Source organism: Vanellus vanellus (genome assembly GCF_965231255.1).
Source record: "Vanellus vanellus genome assembly, chromosome: 2".
NCBI classification, from domain to species: Eukaryota; Metazoa; Chordata; class Aves; order Charadriiformes; family Charadriidae; genus Vanellus; species Vanellus vanellus.
The window spans coordinates 56,621,052-56,642,406 of record NC_138906.1 but is presented as its reverse complement, the minus strand read 5'-3'; the positions used below and the strand labels follow the sequence as shown (position 1 = coordinate 56,642,406).

Below are 21,355 nucleotides of genomic sequence, written 5' to 3'. Positions count from 1 at the left end.
ATATGTTTCCTGTGCAGTATGTAAGAAGCTTAAAATGAAACGTATGTTTGGCAAACTGAACTAATGCTTTTATATATTTTTAGCTAAGTTTTCACCCTCTACCTACTGCTTAAAAGCCAAGATCAAACAAACAAACAATGGTAGGTTCAACAAAAATTTAGGTATCTACCACAGGCTTAACATGGCATGTCAAGACCATGCCTGCAGCAGGAACTATTTCTTATTTGTTCTAGATTACAATATTCACTACTGGATTTAAGAATGGGTCTTCCATGTATAGACAAGCTCTAAAAAAACATCATTACTTTCCTCTTCAGTATAAAAATATAGTATGCATGCACACAAAACAAGACTTACCTAGGTAAAAATAAAAAAAAAAAATTAAAATCTTGTACAGATAAAAAAAAGATGCTATACATGTACTAATGTTTACTGTATAACAAACTTTCAAACTTTCACTCAATTCTATGCTATTCTAACAGGTGGATCCAGAAAGTACATTTGCATTTATTTAATCTTGATGTTTTATGTGCTCCTTAGATTTAAATTGGCACTGAACAGACTTGTTACTATAATCCAGAAATGTCTAGTTTTGCTCCAAATGAGATCCTTTTTTTTTTAAAATACAAACCCAAATGATCACAGAGTTATGTTTACGACTCAAGAGCTGGGTCAACAAATTAAACTTTCCAAAGACAATACATTTGTTTCCTGAGATGGCTAAAAGTCATCTTTCAACTTCATGTTACACTACAATTAACAAAAAATACTACGCACAAAATCAGAGGTTAACTACAGCATACAAACACATTTACAGAAGTCACCTACTTTCACTAGTACTATTTGTGTTAATGTGTACACCTTAACAAAAGTCCTAAAATAATCTTTATACATTACAAAACAAGGATTTACAAAACTTTATTTTATTTCCAAGTTATTTCATTCTAAAAATGTTGAAACATAAAAAAATACCATTTCCTAAAGGAGTTTACAATAAAAGGCTAACAATCTGGCATGGAAGAGGTAAATATATGGAAACCTGTTTTAACAGTCACAAATCAGTCGCTGGTGATTAAAGAACTCTTTGTTCTTCAAAGCTGGTAGGCACTTCCATGTAGCCAGAAATGTAAGTTTTCCTACCACTCCTTTTCCCTCCCATACATAAAAATATCCAATGCAATAAAAAAAAAAAGTAGGATAAAAGGGTGGACACGTGATCAAATAAAAGCATTATCTAAGGTCTTGATTATTGTTCATCTTGTGTAAGGGTAAAGATTTTGTCCCAAAGTTTTCCTGACAAGATGGAGTTATTTGGCCTTTAAAAGTGTTAGCTGAAATACCTCCCTTTTTTACCAGTATATGTTGTTTGCTCATTGCTGTATTGTTGGTTTATGTCTGTAACAGAAACTGGCTCTAGGCCAGCCCATGGATCCTCAAGCATTGAAGGTCTGTAATAGTTTTCCACATCATTAGACACTCTTTTCTCTCTGCCATGCGCTGTACCAAATGGAGTAGATGTCCTGGGTGATCCCTTTGGAAGAAAACCATCAGGTAAAGAAACATTTAATAGACTAATTCAAACTAAAAAAAAATTAAATATTTCCTTCTAATGCAGCAGAGCTTTGAAGTTGGTTATTAATGATTAATTACTACTCCTCACCTGCATCTTCCTCAGAAAATATTAACTTTATTATAATTTTAATTACAAGTGATGATTTACCAGGATAAGGAAAAAAAACCCCAGTCTTCTCCAAAATACTCATTTACATCACTCTGGCACATAACCGCAGAAAAGCTCCTCATCCTATTTTTCATAAGCTGCTTAAGTCAATGACATGTCCAACTCAAAAGCTGAACAACTAGTCAGGGAGTTAGAGGCTGAGGAAGAGCTGATGATGTTTACAAGAGCAGAAGTTAGATATCAAGTACTTATAGACTGAACACAGCATTGTATAAAGCAAATAGCTACAAAAGACCCCAAGAACTTACTGGGAAAAACACCCTGTTTTTCCCAACAAACTAGTATTGTGTGAAATCTGAGAACAGATTACTTTATTTGATATACAATCTGGATGGTGATTAGGCAGATAATGCACAAAAGAAAAACCTTTTGCGTGGAGCTTTTGATATTTGATTTTCTTTTTTAAAGATCAAGGATCACCACAATTGCTTCTGCAAACCTGCTACAAGTGGGCAACTTAAAAAGAGCTATGACATAAAGGAAATTGCTATCACCATTTTCTCCTGTTAGCATCATCCATTGTTCTTTTCCTCAGATTCACTTCCCTAAAGAGTGAGGTTTTGTCTAAAGCTATATTTGATTAAATTCATTCATTTTAACAAAAGTTAAACAACCTATACTACAGATACGCAATACAGCTAGTCTCCAAACATGCCTGTTGCATTCTGTGTGACTAGAACAGGGCTCCTTGAGGCTGAATTTGACTAATGAGCCCTACAGAATCTATGTAAACAGATCATATAAAACAATTTCTGGGTAAAACTGAGAAATGGTGCCATATAGTGAAGGCCCCCTATGCTTAGCCAGAAGGACAGATTCCATTGAAAACTGCTGACTCTTGAACTTATTTCTGAAAGTGTACTGTGGCAGGAGCCTGCTTGTGTGGTCCCAGTAAGTACTATTCTAGAACTCCTAAAGCTTGATGATAACGGATACACTACCAAATGTGGGAACATCCATGTCTTATTTACAAGGCATTTGTTTCTAATGATTTGTTGTAGTACAATTAGGTTACGGAGCTAAGATGATGATCTTAAACCAGAAAAATTACCAAAAGGTAGAGAATTACTTTATGAAATATTCTATCAAAACCACCAGGGAAAGGTCTGAGAATCACCTCAGAATACAGATAAAAACATCCTCAGGGACAATGAGTTTCCTAGAACAAGTCAACATGCACTAGCAAAAGTAACATTAATGTTCTTTAAGCACTCACACTTAGCAGTAAAGCAGTAGTACACAGTGCACTGTATCTTCAAAAAAAAAAAAAAATCCCCCAAATTAACTCTTTAAAACACTGTTTCATGGAGACCCTGTAACTCTGACACTGTAAAATAGTTTGAGTGTGCAGTTTATTTAATGTCATGTCTAATCTGCAGCACTCAAAAGAAAGCTGAACTGACAGAATGATCTGTAGTATCCAGTGACAGAACAAAATAATTCAATGGTAAAAGTCTTTTGGATGGATTTATTTTATAACATTCAATTTCACTACAATATATTACAATGTCATCCTACAACTGACTTGCAATATCAGTAACACTGACATTTTTGCAAGTTTGAAATCTAGGGAATGTATTATTATGTAATACAAGATTGACAGCCTTACTTAAAAAAAGTAAAAATGTGATTATACATATTATAGGCTTGTGGAAAAGAAGAATAGCCCTACCTGTGCAAATGAAACCATTCTGTGTAAGAGAAACCATTTGGTGCCTAAGACACCTTAAAAAAAACTTTATATTTACTGCCACTGGTGCCAACAGCCTTTTGTCACTGAACTTTCCTTAAAGAAATAGTCAATCTATTCTCAATACTTTTTTTCCAGATAACAAATATGTCTCTACAACAGAAAAAAAATAATCTTTTGGTGCTATCAACATGTCACTGAATGTGGTATTACTGCCTTGAAAATGGGAACAATCACTCCCTTTATCAGCTTTCTTCACCTGATGTTAATTTTAGATGCTGGGAGATGCACAGAAACACAGAAATCATGATTATACCATTTCACAAGATATTTTTTAACTTTCTGTAATAATTTTCAACCCATCACCACTAACTAGCTACTGCTAGCTACTGCTACTAAATCCTGTTGAGTGTAGAAAGGGAAATGCTACCACTAAGAGAATTCCAAGAGGAGACATTTAAGAAATACAACAAATGTTTTCATAAAATTTAAAGCAGATGCATCTCTGGAAAAAATGGAAAGCTCTGTAAAGTACTGGTCACATAAAGGTCACGCCAGCCATTTCAGAAAAATCAAGCTTACTATGTTTTTCTTTAAGTTTTCTGTTCATTTCAAAAAATTAAAGTCTACAAGTGCAAAATGAGCACAGCATATTAATAACATGTAATTAATAGAATACTAAAGTAAATATAAACCGTCTTGGATTTCCTGATGAGATTTTGAAAGGTCACTTAAGATCTTCATCTCAAAGGTGACAGTAGCACCACGAATTGCAAAAGCACTATAGTTTTTTAACAATAGCATCTACAGAGAGAAGGGAACAATCCACATACCTCAGAAGAAATCTGATGTTTAGACCATGCAAAAAATCCCTCTACCTGAATCTACTCATGGCCTCATGGACTTGAGAGTCTTGTTGCCCATGTCAAAGAAAATGGGGACTCAGTGTTTGAGACTTCCTCCCTTTGTGATTGCCCCTATTGCCCTCCCAGGCAAAACAACCCATGTGCATACACATAAAAGCACACACATACACATTACCTCAGCCCTAGGCAAAGCTACAGACATACAATGTCCTTCTACTCTTAGAAAGCATCACCATTGGGTCAATGCTCCTAAACTACTCAGAAGGTCTGCAGAGGAAGAGGGCAGAAGGGAAAATGTTGTGACAGTCTGTGACTGGATTCAAACTTGTACGTTCTTTATGTCAGGCTTCTTATTTAATTAACACCAAGGATGGAGCCTATGAGACTGTTCCTGCCCACAGGACCTGACACAAGAGAGTTCTGACTAAAACTAGAGGCAAAAGGATTCCTGCATATTCTTCTGCTCGGTAAATTTAAGGCAGGCTTTTAAAAACACTTAATTGAATAACCAAAGAGTGATTTTTCTGAAGGGAAGTGTCTAGACATCAGCGACATAAACCATCCCTCCAGAATCTGCAGCAGAAACCCCATATCTTTTGCCTTTTCAACAGGTTCAGAGGTTAAGCAATCTGTAGGCTTCCACATGGGAGAGACTTTGCTGTTGTACTGAAGAATATGTACAAAGTTCCTAATGATTCCCTTCCACCAACTATGAGACTCCTCTAAGATAGCTATCTGCATCATAAAAAAGTAACCAAAGACTATTTTTGAATGGAAACATGACTATGCAGTGCAGGCATGTCAAGACTTGACTTCATTATTACACTTTAATCCCTAAAGTGCTAGTAAGAGCACCTGAAAATTTTACTATTGTCTGTACTGCATGTGCCATTTGTTACACTTTTAAGGTTTCCCTAATACTGCATAGAGCCAGCTATGTACATAAAGTTGGTATCACTTCAAGAACTGTCATCCCTATCTGCACTGCCAGTCACATGCCCCAACTAAAACACCTGAAAAAAGCATAACTCACGCAATCTGTTGTTGACAGCTCTTGGGAAAACTAATGTATATAAGTTAAACCTTTCAGTGCAACGCAAACACTTTAAAATGGTACTCTATTGTCCCAACAGATGCTCTTATTTCTGCTTAAAGGAGCCTCAGCTTAATTCTCTTTAGTAGAGCACTCCTCTTCTCTACTCATGTCCCAGAAAGCTCTGTGTGCTGACAGGGCGGCTTCCATACTGTAAGACAACGCAGGCAAAGTAAATGCACATGCAACTTCACCCGTGTGTTAAAGAAAACTGATCAAAGGGAGGTACATACAAGGGAAAGAGATGTTTGCTGCAGTTTTGACTGGCACTTAATTTTCTCTCTACCTTCACACGCTGGAGTATGAAACGGAAGAAAGCTACTCTCTTGTGAGTCCTTGTGTCTTCGCAACAGGCCTCAGCCAGGCCTGGGGCCCTCTTCCCTTCCCTGATCACACAGCTGCCTGACCTAGGGTCTCTCCGTCCTCCCTACTGGGGGTGGGAGGAAGACGGATGTTGGCCGGTGCGGTGCAAGTCTCGCTCTCCCCTCAAAACGGCAGAGGGAGGGGACGGATGCTGCGCCTTGTCACAAGACCCGGCTGTGCTCTTCCCTGCGAGATGCGGCCTCCGCTAAGCAGCGGCAGCAGCAGCTTCCCCCCCCCCCCCCCGCGCGGAGGCGCAGGCCTGTCTCTCTTACCGCCCTGCCCCATACCTGGTAGTGCCTCTGGAAGCCCCCTGGCGAGCGCTTGTGCTGCTGCGGGTGAGCTCCGGCCGGGGATTTGCCGCCGTAGGGAGCCGGGTACCGGGGGCTGACGCTCTGCGGCCTGCGCGGGGTCTGCCCCCCCGGCGACGGGCTCCCGAACCGCCCGCCGCCGTGGAAACCGTGGCCTCGGGGCGAGTGGCCGCTGCCGTAAGGCCCAGGCCGGTGGCCGTAGGGCGGCGTGTGGTGGGGGCTCCCGTAGGCCCGCGGGGAGGGGGGCATAGGGCCTCCTCCGCCGGAAGGAGGGCTCCGGAACCCGCCGCCCGGGTACGGAGGCGTCGGGGGGCGAAAGCTCTGCCGGTACATGGTCGAGGGCCGGCGAGGCGATGGCGGAGAGGAATAAAACCTGCGCAACGACGTCCCCCAGCAGGCGCCTCGGCGGGGCGACGTCGCGTCCCGGGTTGGTTTTCTTTTTCCCCCCTTTCCCCCGCCGGGCGCCTGGAAGGTTCCGGGTTCAAAACGTTCCGGGCCGGGGAAGACGAAGGGGGTACACACCCCCCCCCACATACCCCGTCCGTCCCCCTTTGGAAGCGGGAGGGCGGGAAAGCGGCCCCTCAGCCTTCAGCAGCGGTTTGCCGCGCTCGCCCTGAGGGATTTTGTGCGTTTTCGAGCCGAAGAGGAATAATCGGAAGTAAGAGAGGCTCAGAAGGTGCGCGGCGGCTGTGCCGGTTAACGCCAATTAAAAGCATAGCGGTAAAATCCCGTTAATTTGTCACCGCCGCGTAGTTGTACATGGACGCCCACCGCACTCCGGTGGAGAAAAATCAAGCAAGATCGTCTGTTGTAAGGCAAAGAGAGGACTTGCCTCCCGTTTTACGGCACTTGAGGCGTATGCTTATTCGTACTCCTTTCTTGTGTAGTCTCTTAATCTACGAGCCTCCAAATACCACAGACCTTAACAGCAGTCCCAATTGAAAACACATACGACGTGTTTAAAGAGCACTTAAACAGAAAGGTGTTAGCCAATTAAATAAGCGGGATGTTTCTATGCTTTGTAAGTCTTGCTTTTCTTTGACTTTAAACAGGTGGTTTTTTGCTTGCAGGTGTTTTTTTTTTTGGGGGGGGGGGGGGGAATATGGAGATAACTCCCTCTGTTTTACAATCTCCCTGTGAAAACATGGAGCAGTATCCTTGCAATTGTGAAAGGATTTTCCTTTCTAAAATGGTGAGAGACTAAACCTCACTTTTTTTTTGTTAATCCTTTACCATTTTATCTTCTCTAGAAGACTAATTTTCTATTATTATTATGCACACAAGGCATGACATGTCTACACAAGACAGTTTATCAATGTAAGTATCAATTTCTCTGTATGACCAGTCTTATTCCAGAAAACGACAGCTTCTTTTAATTTAAACCATTTTCACACCAAACTAATCAGAAATACATATTGTTGCACACACGTTGAAATATGCTGGGATAGATTTGCTGATGAATTTCTTCTTGTTGACAAATCCTAATTGATTCTAGGATTCTAAGCATCCATGTCATACTTTTCATTACACATAGCATATCCAACAAACCTGTCATGTAGATTTTCCCTATGTTCTTCCTTAGCATTCGGGACTTCTGTTGTGCAACGCTTCTTCAGACTGTGCTATTCGTAATGCTCATTTTCAAACAGCCAGAAATTTCAGCTATTCTTGAGGTGCAGCTGTTACTTTATCCTCACAGCATTTTTCTCATAAATGCTGAACCTCTATGCAGACTTTTTTTATCTTATTACAGAGCAAGATGACACCACGGTGTTCCTACAACAAGCTTTCCACTCTGTCCTAACGCAAACTAATAATAGTCTGAAAGCACTCAGCTCAGGGAAGATTTGCTTAAAGGTCAAGCCAAGCTATCCCTTCCATAGCTATATACAAGTGAAGGTATTGCTTACAGTGTAAGCAATATTGCAGCTTCAGTGAAGCAAAACTGAGACCAAGGATCTACCTCGTGCAGATGAGAGGATTTAATGGCCCCCAGTACAACTGCCTACCTTGTAAGCACAGAAGCCTGTTCAGGGGGTATTTTATTTTTATTCCATCTTGGCAATGTTGTATAGAGTCATAGAATTGTCTAGGTTGGAAGGAACCTTTAAGATCATCAAGTCCAACCATCAACCTAACTCTGCCAAAGCCACCACTAAACCATATCCCTAAGCACCATGTCTACATATCTTTTAAATACCTCGAAGGATGGTGACTCCACCACTTCCCTGGGCAGCCTGTTCCAATGCTTGATAACCCTTTCAGTGAAGAACTTTTTCCTAATCCTAAACCTCCCCTGGCATAACTTGAGGCCATTTCCTCTCATCCTCTCACTTGTTACTTGGGAGACCGACCCTCACCTCTTTACAACCTCCTTTCAGGTAGCTGTAGAGAGCAATACGGTCTCCCCTCAGCCTCCTTTTCTCCAGGCTAAACAACCCCAGTTCCCTCCGCCACGCCTCATAAGACTTGTTCTCCAGACCCCTCACCAGCTTCGTTGCCCTTCTCTGGACACGCTCCAGCACCTCTGTATCTTTCTTGTAGTGAGGGGCCCAAAACTGAACACAGTACTCGAGGTGGGGCCTCACCAGTGCTGATTCCAGTGGGGCAATCACTTCCTTGGTCCTGCTGGCCACGCTATGCCTGATACAGGCCAGGATGCTATTGGCCTTCTTGGCTACCTGAGCCACACATGTCACAGTCTGTACACCAAACTGGCCATACAAGTTTCTAGCCATCAAACATTTGGTTTGCCCAGGTGTTAGATGTTGCAACAAGAAAAAAACTTAAGTCTATTTTGTAGAAATACTGAGTTTTTTTACACAGCAGCTGGAATTACCACCACAAACACCTGCAAGACACTTCCCCGTTTACAAAGCACAGCCTCCTGCGTTTTAAGAAAAACAGAAAAGGCACCTTTTATAAGCGGGACTCCTATACAGGAGAGACGAACCATCCCCCCGCAAAGAAAAGAACACGACGACCAACAGCGACCGCGGGACTCACGGCGGGAAAAGCCGAGGGGAGGGGGCGGGGCCACCCCGGAAGCCCCGCCCCGCGCCTGCGCCCCGCCCCTCCCCGGGAACGATTTAACGCTCCCTCCCGTAGTGCGGCAGGAGGAAAGGGGCGGTGGCTCGCGGCGCCTGCGCAGTAGGGCCAAGCGCGCACATTTTTGCGACGCCCGCTGAGGCGGTCGGTGTCGCTCCGAGTGGCGGGCGGAGATGCTGCGCGCCGGGCTGGCCAGAAGGAGCTGCCGTGGCGGCGGGCTGTGGAGGAGCCTGTGCTCAGCAGCCGGCGGTGGTAGCTCCTCGCCGCGCTGCCTCGGAGCCTTGCGCGCCGCCTCCCTTAGCAACGGCGGCGGGGCGCGGGGTGGAGGCGCTCCCCCGGCAGGTAGCCGCGCCGCGCCCTTCTCCTCAGCCTCCTCCTCCCTCTCCTCGCTGGGCCCGTTAAATGCCGCCGGGGTTCTGCGGCGCGGCTCGGGCAGGGGTCGGAGCCGTTTCGCCGTGGGCGGGAGGGGGTGGACGGACCGTGGAACACCTGAAGGAGGCTTTTGCCGCTGCCGCCGCCTCGCAGCAGTGGGGTCCGGCCCCGCGGCCTGCCGCCAGGAGGCGAAGGGGGCTGCGCCGCCCCAGGTGCTGAGCCCGCTCGCCGGCCCCGCTTCCCCGGCACGGCGGGGCCTGTGGGGCCGCGGGTGGGTGGCGAAGGCGGCCACTGGTGTAGCCTCGGTGCGCTGCTGGGCTGCCGGCCGGGCTGCGGGGTTTTGGCGAGTGCAACAGCGGTGGACTTCGCACCGCGGCTGTGCCGGGCCGGCGGCGGGGAGCGGGGGCAGCTCCGGCTAACGGGGAAGAGAAGCGGGGGAAAGTGCCTTCAGTATCTTCCTAGGCCTGATTGTTGTTTTTTTTTTTTCCGAAGGTTACAAAACTTCGTACAGTTGTTGTTTTGTTTGTTTTAATTAAATAAAACCAAGCTGCAACAAAGTCACTTTCCTCTGGATTTCAGATTTCTCTGCTGTTAAATAACATAGAAAAGTATTAACGATTGTGTTGATTGCATTAGAATCAGGGGAAGTTTAGAGTTCCGTTGCCCAAGATGAACCTACCAAGTGCATCCCTGGTTGGAGTGTACTTATTGGTAGTGGATTAATCCACAGTAATGATGTGATGATCATAGCTTGCTGCATGTATGAATTAAAAAGTACTGATTGTGCATCAAAGTAGAGACAATAGATGTAAGGGGTCATCTCTAGAATTGGATGTAACTGCAATGAAATCTATTTACTGTTAATTTGCATTGGTGTAAAAAAATATTAAATGTACTAACCGGCTCTCAGTGCCCTCTTCTGTCACTGACAAGTATAAAGGAAAGATTTTTTTTTTGTATGACATGAAAATTAATTTCTGTTCTATAGAATGATCTCTCTGATTGCTTACTGATACATTAGACCAACCTTGGTACAACCTACTGAGCTTAATTAAAGAGTTTAAATTATTGATATTAAATTAATAATACTGAGACTGAGTGGATCTATTTATTCTTCATCAAAGTTACTTATTAAATATTAAATGCATATGGCTGTCTAATTTACAGTAAATTCAAGCCTCATGAGAATAAAGAGTTTACAAATAGGATATAATTAGAGCTGGGAGAGTGTTTTTTTTTTTCTTATAATCAAGTTACTGGAATAATTAAAGATAAAAATACAAGAGAAAATATGAGTTTGCATTTTAGGGAATTTAGACTATTGAGCCAGAATTCCAACATAGTGAAGTTTAACTTTGTGTATGTGACTGGTAGGAGCCTGGGGGGGGAGGGGGGGGGGGAGAGGAGATGCTTCTGGTCAATACTGATCAATTCTGATCTCTTCTGTGTTTCTGGTGCGGCTTTTTTTCTCTTTGTTCCTGCAATAAGTGGGTGGTAGTACTCTGGATTGGTATACCAGAACTGCTGTTTCTCTGATAGTCAAAAGGCTTTCTATTGTAATCATTTCAGCAAATTAGTGTGTTGCTGGAATGCAAATCTAGGTCCTATAAGTGTTCTTTTGTGAGTATCTGCTCTTCTAGTTTGACGAGACCAACAGCTCTCTTTTTCTCAGATTGTCAAAAGCAAGCTCTTGATCTCTCCTCTTTCTTACATTTCTTCATCATTGTGGACATCAGCATTATTTATCAGCATTAAAAAAAAAATTCACAATGATCTGTTTGTCTCTGAAACAACAATTGTACTCTCCTGTTCTTTTCCAGCTATAGAAGAGTCCTAATCCCTGAATGGAGTGTTAGCTGTTACCATAATGAGAGTGATATGATAATTAGTAAGGACTCACCAGTCTTAGTTATGCATAAATGCATATTTATAGGCTAATCTTAACACTTTATAGGACTCTTTGAGTCTTTATGCATTTCTGCAAGTCAGCCACTGGTAGAGAACTTGGCTCTGAAAAGTTGCTGTTGTTCTGGTACTGTATCTGTGAAAAACATAAGTAACACTAAATGCTGGCTCAGGATGAAAATAAGTGAGCCATTGGGTAAGAGAGTGCAGCTTTAAAAGGTGTGGAAAGAACAGAGGAAGATGCACCCTTTTTGTTAATTAACTTTTGTTATTTTTAGGGAGCTGTGTTCTTCAGTAAAGCTGTTGTTTACATATTTTCTGTAAACATAGAGTAATGCCATTGTGAAGCAAATGGTGCACTCATTGCCTTAGCAAACAAGCATATGCTTAAGTGTTTGCTCAGCTAGAGACAACTTAATAAAACTGAGGTTACACTGAAGGATCTGTGCTGTTTATCTGGCACTAGCAGAAGTATTTTCCATCACCTGGAACTTCACTGAGGTGTGCAACATTGAAGACAGGGGGCAGCCTGGGTTTTCTTAAAGTCTTTGACATGTGCAAAATACATGGTCGCTCCTAGATAAGCACATGTTCAACATGCTGCTTGGTCCATATAGTACATACAATATATGTATTAAAACCTGTTAATCTCAAATCCCTCTGGAGTGATTGGTAATAATTGAGGAAAATGTCTTGAAGACTGGGATGCATGTGTTCTCATTGAGAGCAGTACAGTGAATGAAAACATTGTAGGAGAAGCCTTGAATTCCCAGTGCTGCTTCATATCTCTGGAGCTTTTTTTATTATATATCTCTCTGTATATCCGTCTCCTTCTTACCATATATGCAGTAAGGTAGGAGGGAGAGTTATGGGGGTGATGGAAGGGTGGCTCAGGTCCTTTCCAACATAAACCATTCTAGGATTCTGTGATGGAGGGAGTGTGGAGCAGGTGACAGGCATTCACTGTTGCATGACTCTGGAGATGCACTGCCCTGCACGGTTTGAAGGACAGTGGTTCTTTTTCCTTCCTATTCTGTAAGGAAGTCTGCTTGAATTATTTTTCTGTGTGTGTTTTGTTCCCCCCATGTTTTACATCTTTCTCTTACCTGGACAAATACCAAAGAGAGAGGCTTTTTTTTTTTTTTTTTGTGGTATGAAACCCCTTCGAGATAGTAATGAAATTACCTTCCACATGGGGCGGTGAAGTGTTTGCATCCCCATCCTGCCATTAAAGACAATAACTATCCCAAACCATGACAATGACTTAGCAGAAGATAACCCAAGGTCACCCAAGAGATAGTTGGCAAACCTGTGGTCTAGACTATGAGATTGCTTGGTCTGTCTGTGATACTTATTGTCCCTGCCGTTTTTTCTTAGAGCTAGTCACGTTGAAAAGGGTGAGGGAAAGGAGGAAATCATTGTGATTTCCTACTAGTTACCTCGCATGTGCGACTGCCCATGAAAGTTAAAGACAGAACGAGTATTTCCTTGGTTCATATATTCTGTCTTCAGTTTTGTAACCTCTTTTTTGAAATGCAGATGTTCTTTTTTGTGTGTGTGTGATGCAAGTAATTAGGTCTATACAGGTCAAAACACTTTGTGAAGGTACTGCGCTTCTCATTGTTTTTTTACCCATTAGTTTTAGTTTGTGTCATTCTGATTGCTTGCAATGGTTTTATTGGATCTTCAGATTAGCCTTTAAAAGCTATATGTGTGTTTGTGGAAGGCACATATAAAAATATCTCTAAAAGGTAGCTTTATTGTAGAATTGCTAGGTGTTTACAATAGGTTCTGCAATGTTAACCATAAGGCTTTCCAGCTTTGAAAGGCTCTACTAATGTAATATATTCTTAATAACCTACCTGTGCAGAAAACTTTATTATCCTTTATTTGGGGAGGGAGATGAGGGAGGATGGTGAGAGAGTGTCATAAAAACAGTGTTTCAGACTAATGATGAGAAACATACCTTACAAAAAAAAAATAATTCAAGAGTAAGTTACTGTTTTCTGTTTCTTGTCAGGTGCTAGTAATGTAAAGCCATTGGATGGTGTGAAAATTCTTGATTTAACAAGGTTTGTGTTTTGTCTGTAATTTGGAACAGGCTGTCTAGATACAAATATCCTGATAGGAAAAACTAAGAAACCAATATTTTTTTGGTATTACAGGGTGCTTGCAGGGCCCTTTGCCACAATGAATTTAGGAGATCTAGGGGCTGAAGTTATCAAAGTGGAAAGACCAGGTAAGATTTTTATTTATATATTTTAGAATAAGAATGGTGGTGCAGCTTAACAAACAGTTGTTTATGTATATTAAGTAATACATGGCTGAGAATGCAAGATGTATGTGAGTGTTGATAGGAAGCAGTCTATGTCTATATTTAGAAAAAAGAGTGAGAATGTTGAAGTTATAAGGTCAGGTAACTTTTTCAGATATTAATGTACAAACCAGTACTGAGTCATCACTTACTGAAGTACCTCATCCCATCACTCAAACGATATTGATTTTGTTTGGACTTTGCTTAGATTTTAAATTGGGCTTGTGAATGCTTAGGTGTATGGTGTTTTTTTGTAATGTGGTGAGAAAGTTAAAACAGAGGTTTAAGTGTAGTGTTTGATGTGCAAAATCTGACAAACATACAAATCCTTTCAGCAATTAGTTACATAAGAATTATAGAAAAGGTGTTTTCCCCATTTGGGAATTCAGAATCTTCAGCTTGGTTCCCTCTGAACCAAAACATCTTAGATAATTTTAAATAGGAATACATCTTACTACTCAGGACTAGAATTCTGATAAAATGTCAGGCACTTTAATTTTGGAAACAAACTCCACCTTCTATTTTCATTTTTATTATTAGACGGAAGAAATGTCAGGTAATGTCAGCATTTAAAACGTATGTTGTTCGTCAGCGCTGCTTTGGTGTATATTTTACAGATGTAGTGGGGCTGGCAAGCATTTTGACTGGTAAAGTATAAGGTGGCTTGGCATACTATACCATCTTTCTCCTGAGAATAATTTTGTTAATTAAAAATTACCTTGTCAGAGAAGTCTTTCTTTGTAATTGGGCAAAGTAAACAAAAGTTATTTTCTGCCTGAGTTAGTTGTATCTTTGAAGTCCAGGATCTGGTATTCTGTATAGGTGGAGATGGGAGTTCATTGGAAAACGGAGACTTCTGAATTTGCATGAAAATCTTCATGCTACTGCTGAAGGTGTCTGAGGTTAATGAGCTTTGAGTGTGTGTTTTCAGAAGCAGAAACTTGTGTAGCTCCTTCTGAGCCTGATTGGACTCTGGATAATTAGCTTCATAAATAGAACTTTATTTTTTTGTATTTTAGCTTTTCTTTTTCCACTCAGCACATGCACTTCTTATTCAAAGAGCTGTTTGAGGATTGGGTAATGGTTAAAAATGCTTAATTTTTATGAAATAGCCACCCTTCTTAGTTCGTAAGACCATTCAAGAAGAATAACAAATTGCATGGCATTCGGTTCTTTTTTTAGAAATATTCCCTGTATTTGCCTTTCAGTTTTATGCATCATTACCCATTTCAGGCATGTAATTATGCCATAGCAGCTGCACATTATGTCATGTATTTTTTCCTTCTTTAAGTTTCCATGTTTTAAGTTTCTTTTGGTATTATTTGTTTTGAAAAGAGCTGGTAAAGATAGTTGCACACTTGAGATACTAAAACATATTACAGTCCCTATATTTTATTTTAAATAGGAAATAGCGAATATTTGAACATTTAACAAAACATTGAATGTCTAACACAAGTTTTGTCACATCAACTTGTGGATCGTCCTTAATCACTTACCGTTTCAAACGTTTTCACTTTTGTGATAGGGCAGGAGCTGTATCAATTTTGTACTATCAGATGAGACGGACAGTGGTATTATTCCAAGTATCTAGGTAGTGGGAATGCAGCAATGTCAGCAATTATGTATGAAGTAACAGTTTTGGAGATTTGCATTCTAGCTCTTAAAGTTTTGTTTTGTGGTTAAAGGAGAAGGGCAGCCTGAGAATTCTGATTTTCAAACATTTTAGAATGTGAGTAATGAGCTCTTTTTGTGAGCAGATACCTACGTTCACAGGAGTATTAATCCATAAAGGATAGTAGTCACACTAGCGTCCTACATGGAAAGTATTACTGAAATGTTTTGTTTTGAATGGCTTGAAATGATAATGTACCAAGGCTAGATTTCTCCCCCCCCCCCTTCCCCCCCCAAGCTTCCCACTTGAAGCAAAATAGTTCTTTGAAATACTAAACAGTACAAAAGTTGATAAGTAATTTATATGTTTAACTTCCACCACAGTGGATCTTAAATGGCTGTAGACTTTGTGTTACCATAGTGTATAGCATAATTATGACATAATTGTGTGTTATATTGTGCAAGACCAAAGGTCCTTCAGCTTGTTTCTGTCTTCTGTGTTGCCTCACTAAGTTTTCACTCACATGAAATTAACAAGTGGATAAAACTTAGATATTGAAATAGATACAGGAATGTGCATGCTTGCTAGCACTCAGGATGATGATTATATCTGAATTTAAATGTAGCTTTAATTCTAATTAAAGTAGATTGCCAGTCTTAGTTTTAATACTAATTAAAATAGATTGCCAGTCTTCGTGACATTTAAGAAAGGTTTTAAATTGGAAATTAAGCATAAATGATACAGTGACATCAGTGTATGCAGCTGCTTTAGTGTCATCTTGCCTTTCTGTAACGCAGGAACATTTCTGAGAGGGCTGGAGATGGGGGATTGCATGAGCTATAGCAAGTGCTTCTTTTTGATGGTGTTCCTACAGCATGCGTCTTAACAAGTTGTTGCTGATTAGTGGTATCTTGACACCATGTCCAGATTGTTTCAGGAATAGCTTATTGACCCTGTGCACTGTGTGACTTAGTGAAGGGCAAGAGCTTCTAAGAAATTCTTCCAGATTGCCTGAAAGAATGTCATTGTAGCTCTCCTTTAAGTTAAAAACCCCAACAAACACCCCAACCCCCCCAAAAAAACCCCCTCCCAACAACCCAAAACCAACTCACAAACAAAACAACTAAAAAATCTGCAAAGACATTGGTGGTGTGTGTCTGTATATTAATATTTTAAAGCCTAAAAGTAATCCCAGCACTAGCAAACACTGTGTTCACTTTGCTTAATCATGTTCACTTTTAGGTGTTTTTTTGACATAAGTAGACTAAAATATATATGTTAAGCTTTTTCTTTTTTTTTTTTTTTTTTTCCTGCCTGCTAGATGAAGCTTAGGTGGTTTAAATGATACATTGGAGGAAAACTTTATTCTTTTTATTTGTTGGCAGTGTGATGATACTGGACAACTATGAAAATGTGATGGTATTTCTTTCAGGAGCTGGTGATGATACAAGAGCCTGGGGCCCACCTTTTGCTGGAACAGAAAGTGTTTATTTTCTCAGTGTCAATAGAAATAAAAAGGTAAACAAAGTGCAGTATTGAACATTAGCCTGTGTTTTTTGTAATGATAACTGAAGACATAACACTTCTCCTTTGTTTGATTCTTAGCATACATAATGGAGCAATAGTTACATTGGCCTTAAGCTATGATAAATAAATTCCAGGAGAAAAACAGAGTTCTTTTGAACAAAAAGGCTGCAAACCTCTGGTATGATGCTATGGTCAGCTGAGGCAAATTCAGAAAGCAAGAGTGGCCTTGCCAGTCCTAAGTTGCTGGTGCAAATCAGCTGAAATGAACCCTGCTGAAAGTAAGGGTTATTTTATTTGAAGGATCAGTTTTTTTCAGGTGCATCACCTCAGCTGACCTGCATCAGCTGGAGCTGGAGGAGGGCAGGTATCGTACCACAGTTTGGATTGCTAAAAGTAGCTTGTGAAACTTCAGGATTAAGATGAAGTTTCGTGATATGCCTGAGCTATTTAATGGCTTGTTGCCATTGAAACAAATGTTTCTGGTGTCCCACATGGGTAGTTGCAGTAGTAGGTGCTGTGGAAACATATAGTGAACAGACTGTAGTGCAGCTCCCAGCTGCAAGTCTGTCAGACTTGTTTTGGGGCTTGTCTGATCCGTTGGTGAGACAGTTCAGCTTGCTTTACCAACAGAATTTCTTTTTGCAGGGGGAGGTGGTGTGTGTGTGTTAAAATTTAATTATTTAATTTAGCTGCAGTGTGAAACTTGACTGTTGGTTATATTTAGAAGACGCTGGTAATCACCAGCAGGGCTTTCACATAAATTACTGTTGTATTTTTATTTTTTTGTCCCCAGAGTATAGCTATCAACATGAAGGATTCAAAAGGAGCAAAGCTAATCAGAGAGGTAGGTTTTGGTAGCATGCAAACTGTGCCTATTTAGTATTGTTTTCATCCTGAGTAATAAAGAATAAACTCTGCATTTCAAGTATTAATTTGGTATTTGGTAATTAAAAATATGTATATGTGCAGTAAATTTGTTAAATTACAGTATATAGCCTTAGTATTCTGTGCTTTTGGGCTCAATATTCAGTGTGATTTCTAATTATTTTTTATATAAAACTTACTTGAAAATGTCATCAAAAGCTTCAAATGAAATACTGTGAGGAGAAAGTGTAACAGCCTAGTGGTTTCCTTTTACTGTTCTGTATTTGATCTTGCTGTACTACTTCATTAGAAAGATTCAGGCTGGAGTGATCTGATGAAGTCAGTGAGCAGTTTACAAAGAGATGCTGGGCTCCAGTATCTGCAGGTTTTTGAATGTTACAGTAAATTAATGACTTCGGTTGCTCTGCATCTTTCTGAGAAATACTGTCCCTAGGTCAAATTTAATATTTGTTTCTTTTTTCAGTATTTGAGTTCAGAATGTAAGGGTGTTTTAAGGACAATCCTTTTTTTCCATTGAAAAATTAATAAAAGATCATATTTCACATTTTGTAAAACTTGTGGTTGGTCATCTCTTTTTTTATTTATTGAGAAACAGAAGACCCACTACTTGCTAGAGCTGCGTTTTTAGCCCTGCAGTACTAACACATTGAAGAAGGTCAGCTGGCTTCTGTAACTGTTTCAGTATCAGTTCTAATCACTTGTTTTCACAGTGAGACTGTACGTGTCCTACAGTAAGTGTAATTTGGTAGTATGTTTTGTTGGAAATATTGCATGAAATGGAAATAGGTTAAGTTGTCTGATGCTTCTGACCTATTTCTTCACTGTCGGCTCTGTAAAAGACACTTCATATGGAAATCTTTGGAATTTATAAGCCAAGGATTCTCCAGTGCCTTTTTTCTTTGCAGAACAGAACCATTTACTGTTGATTTGTTATGAAGCCATGTGTTTGTCTTCTAAAGGTTTTCAAAATAGACATTATCATTTGGAATAATTTTGTGTGGTATAACACAGATGTGTTTTTGGATAAACTAGTCACACTCTAATGGACTATAAAAATTGTTCCTCCTGCATAAGAAGACTAGGTTTGTTCCTTGTCATTTGACCTTTAAAAATGGTGAAAGAAAAACTACTCTACACAAAATGTCTGCTGATTCCATGTGTGTGGGCTGGACCCGTTTGAAGAGTTAAAGGTATTAGGGTCTCTCAGTCAGGATGAGCTGAGGAAAAGATGGCTTCAGCATAAGCTTCTTCTGTGAATGCCACTATTTGTAGTTAGAAAGTTCCCCTTTTTTCATCTTGATGTTTGTGCAGGAAGATTACTGCTTGATTCTGTTTTTAAATGTATAACTTTCTGCCTGCAATATGGAGGACCTTTTTATGGTTTGTAGAGTTGAATGGCTGGTGACTTAAGAACTTGCAATATAATCTTTGTGTCTGAGGCTTAGGTGCCTGGTTGAGTTAAAATCCCACATGATTTTTAAATCAAAGCAGCAACTTTCTTCTCCCTCATTTGTTATGGAAGAGCATCCTCCTCTCTGTCAACTTAGTGCTGGGCTTCCCACTCTTTCCCTCCTGGTCAGATCTCTTGTACCACTGTAGTGTAGAGCTATCATGATGTTGAATATAGGATAGCTGGCAGTAAGAGTATTTAGAGCTAGGGGACAAATGGTTCCTGCCAGCAGCAATATTTTTTCCTTAGCTTCATGTCACTGTAATAGTCAAGCATGTATGAAAATTATTTTCTAAGATGTGATATTATGGAATTTCCAGTGGGAGAACTAACTCTGTTAAATGTTTACCACACTAGCTGTGAAAATGAAGAGATCTTCTGGACAAAGTTCTTTCCCTTTTGGAGATAAAGCTGTGATGAAAAACCTAACTTATGTTAAAACTGGAAAGCAACTGCAAGATTTGCAGAACTGACCTAAAAATGAGGATGGACAATTTTGTTGTCAAGTCATTTCTTATAGTTTCTATCCTTTATTAAAGTTGCTTTCATAACCACTACAGCTTTCTGTTCCTTAAATCAATGGCATCCCTATCTGTGATATAGCAACATCGTGGACTGAAGTGATGAGGCATTATTCAAACGTGACTACTTGTGGAGTTCATCATTCTGCTTGATTTAGAGAGATCGGTTTTGGAAGTATTTGGTGCAGAGGTCTTGGCATTCCGTTGTTGCATCTCAAATGGAACCAGAATATAACTACTTCCGTTTGAAGTTTTGTCAAAAAGAATATGTAAATGAAAGCTGTCTATAACAGGCTTTTTATTGTCAGTTGTCTCCTGGTAACATCAGGACAGATGTATATAGAATTGAGCATTTTTCAGCAATGTATTTGTTACTATGAAAAGTAGCTTTCATGTCTGTAAATGATGGCAAGAAGAAATTCAAGTTTGTGACACTAGTTACTCATACATGAATTTTAATTGTCTTGAGCCTAAGCCCTACAAAGAAAAGCAATAAGGTTATATTTTTTTTATTAAGAAAGGTAGCATAGTTGAATAAATTTTGTTCCCCCCTTGGAAGTTCCATATAGGTAGAAGAGGGCAGATCTCAGAATCTAGAATCATGTTAAAAACAACGGAGTAGAGAGTTTTCAGGTATGTGCCAAAAGCACAGCCTTGATAATTCAGTCAGTAGTATCAAGTGAGCTGAAGAAATCTGTTTGTCAGGAGTCCTGGCTGCTTTTCTTCTTTTGGCACAGCACTACAAAATACTAGTCCAAGGGTCAGCTCTTTCACAATTACATGTTTACATGATTCCCACAAAATTATTCTTTGGTTGTCTTTTTTTAGTTTCTGTATTCTGTGTCACTTGTAGCTCTGTCTTCCTTCCTAATGCTTTTGGCTCACTGTTAACTGCCTTCCAGATACTTGTATATCTTCCGGAATGAAAGTTATTTTTTCTCTTCAGTGATGGTATGTGCACCAGTCCCATCCTCTGACATCCTTTTGTTGTAATAAGGCTCAGCATCTCTGTAGAGCACTATTCAGCAGTTACTGTCACAAGCTTATCTTAAGAACCTTGAGGATACCTTTCGCTTGAGTATTTAGCCCTAACTAATTAACTTTTCTAGTTATTCATTAAGAACTTGGGACAATTCAGTTGTCTGGGAGCTGATGGCACTCCTTCCCTTCCATTGCCTTTAGGTGAGAGGTCAGCATGTCTCATGCATGCCCTTTTACTTGATAAAGCAAACTATTCACACATACGTATGTATATATATACACACACATATAAATATATATAGGTGTGCATATATATGTTTATATGCGTGAGTATACACACTCTCCTCTGTGTGGAGATTTTATAAAAACCAAAAACCCACCCCCCCATCAAAACGTCCAAAAGGTACAAATAGTTTGCTTTATCAAGTTAGTAGCATCGTTATTTGTTATTGTTATTCAATTTAATGGCTACTTTGGCATACATGATGTATTTTTTATTTCCTGAGGCGTAGACGTTGAGCATATCTGGAATACATAGTGTTCCAACTCAGGTCTGTGTTGTATTACTCTGTTACTAGAGGTTAATATACAAGTGATATGTTCAGAGGACTTGTAGGACACGAAGCGTGAAATTTCAGTTGACAGTGGACATTGAGACCGAAAAATCCCTTTGAGTTTT

At 40.2% G+C, this 21,355-nt stretch overlaps 2 protein-coding genes across 2 annotated transcripts in view; one reads left to right on the top strand and one right to left on the bottom strand.

Moving 5' to 3' along the window:
* Positions 1-913: 913 nt before the first annotated feature.
* MPLKIP (M-phase specific PLK1 interacting protein) lies at positions 914-6,541 on the bottom strand. The gene is made up of 2 exons (XM_082479562.1): positions 6,041-6,541; positions 914-1,531 (listed from the first exon to the last, which is right to left on the bottom strand). Exons 1-2 carry the CDS (start codon positions 6,392-6,394, stop codon positions 1,328-1,330), a joined length of 558 nt encoding a protein of 185 aa, XP_082335688.1. The 5' UTR covers positions 6,395-6,541; the 3' UTR covers positions 914-1,327.
* A 2,648-nt stretch (positions 6,542-9,189) lies between these two features.
* The window catches only part of SUGCT (succinyl-CoA:glutarate-CoA transferase), a 335,643-nt gene continuing 323,477 nt past the window's right edge, over positions 9,190-21,355 (top strand). The window contains exons 1-5 of the mRNA XM_082479451.1: positions 9,190-9,451; positions 13,407-13,458; positions 13,552-13,625; positions 16,745-16,830; positions 17,633-17,683. Of these exons, the coding sequence (XP_082335577.1) occupies positions 9,283-9,451; positions 13,407-13,458; positions 13,552-13,625; positions 16,745-16,830; positions 17,633-17,683 (432 nt within the window). The 5' untranslated portion in view covers positions 9,190-9,282. The remainder of the gene's footprint in view (positions 9,452-13,406; positions 13,459-13,551; positions 13,626-16,744; positions 16,831-17,632; positions 17,684-21,355) is intronic.

Excerpts from the sequence above, each read along its gene's own strand:
- MPLKIP (XM_082479562.1), bottom strand. The coding sequence starts at position 6,394 with ATGTACCGGCAGAGCTTTCGCCCCCCGACGCCTCCGTACCCGGGCGGC. Across the intron at positions 1,532-6,040 it reads GCTTCCAGAGGCACTACCAG|GGATCACCCAGGACATCTAC; the intron begins GTATGGGGCAGG and ends TTTCTTCCAAAG.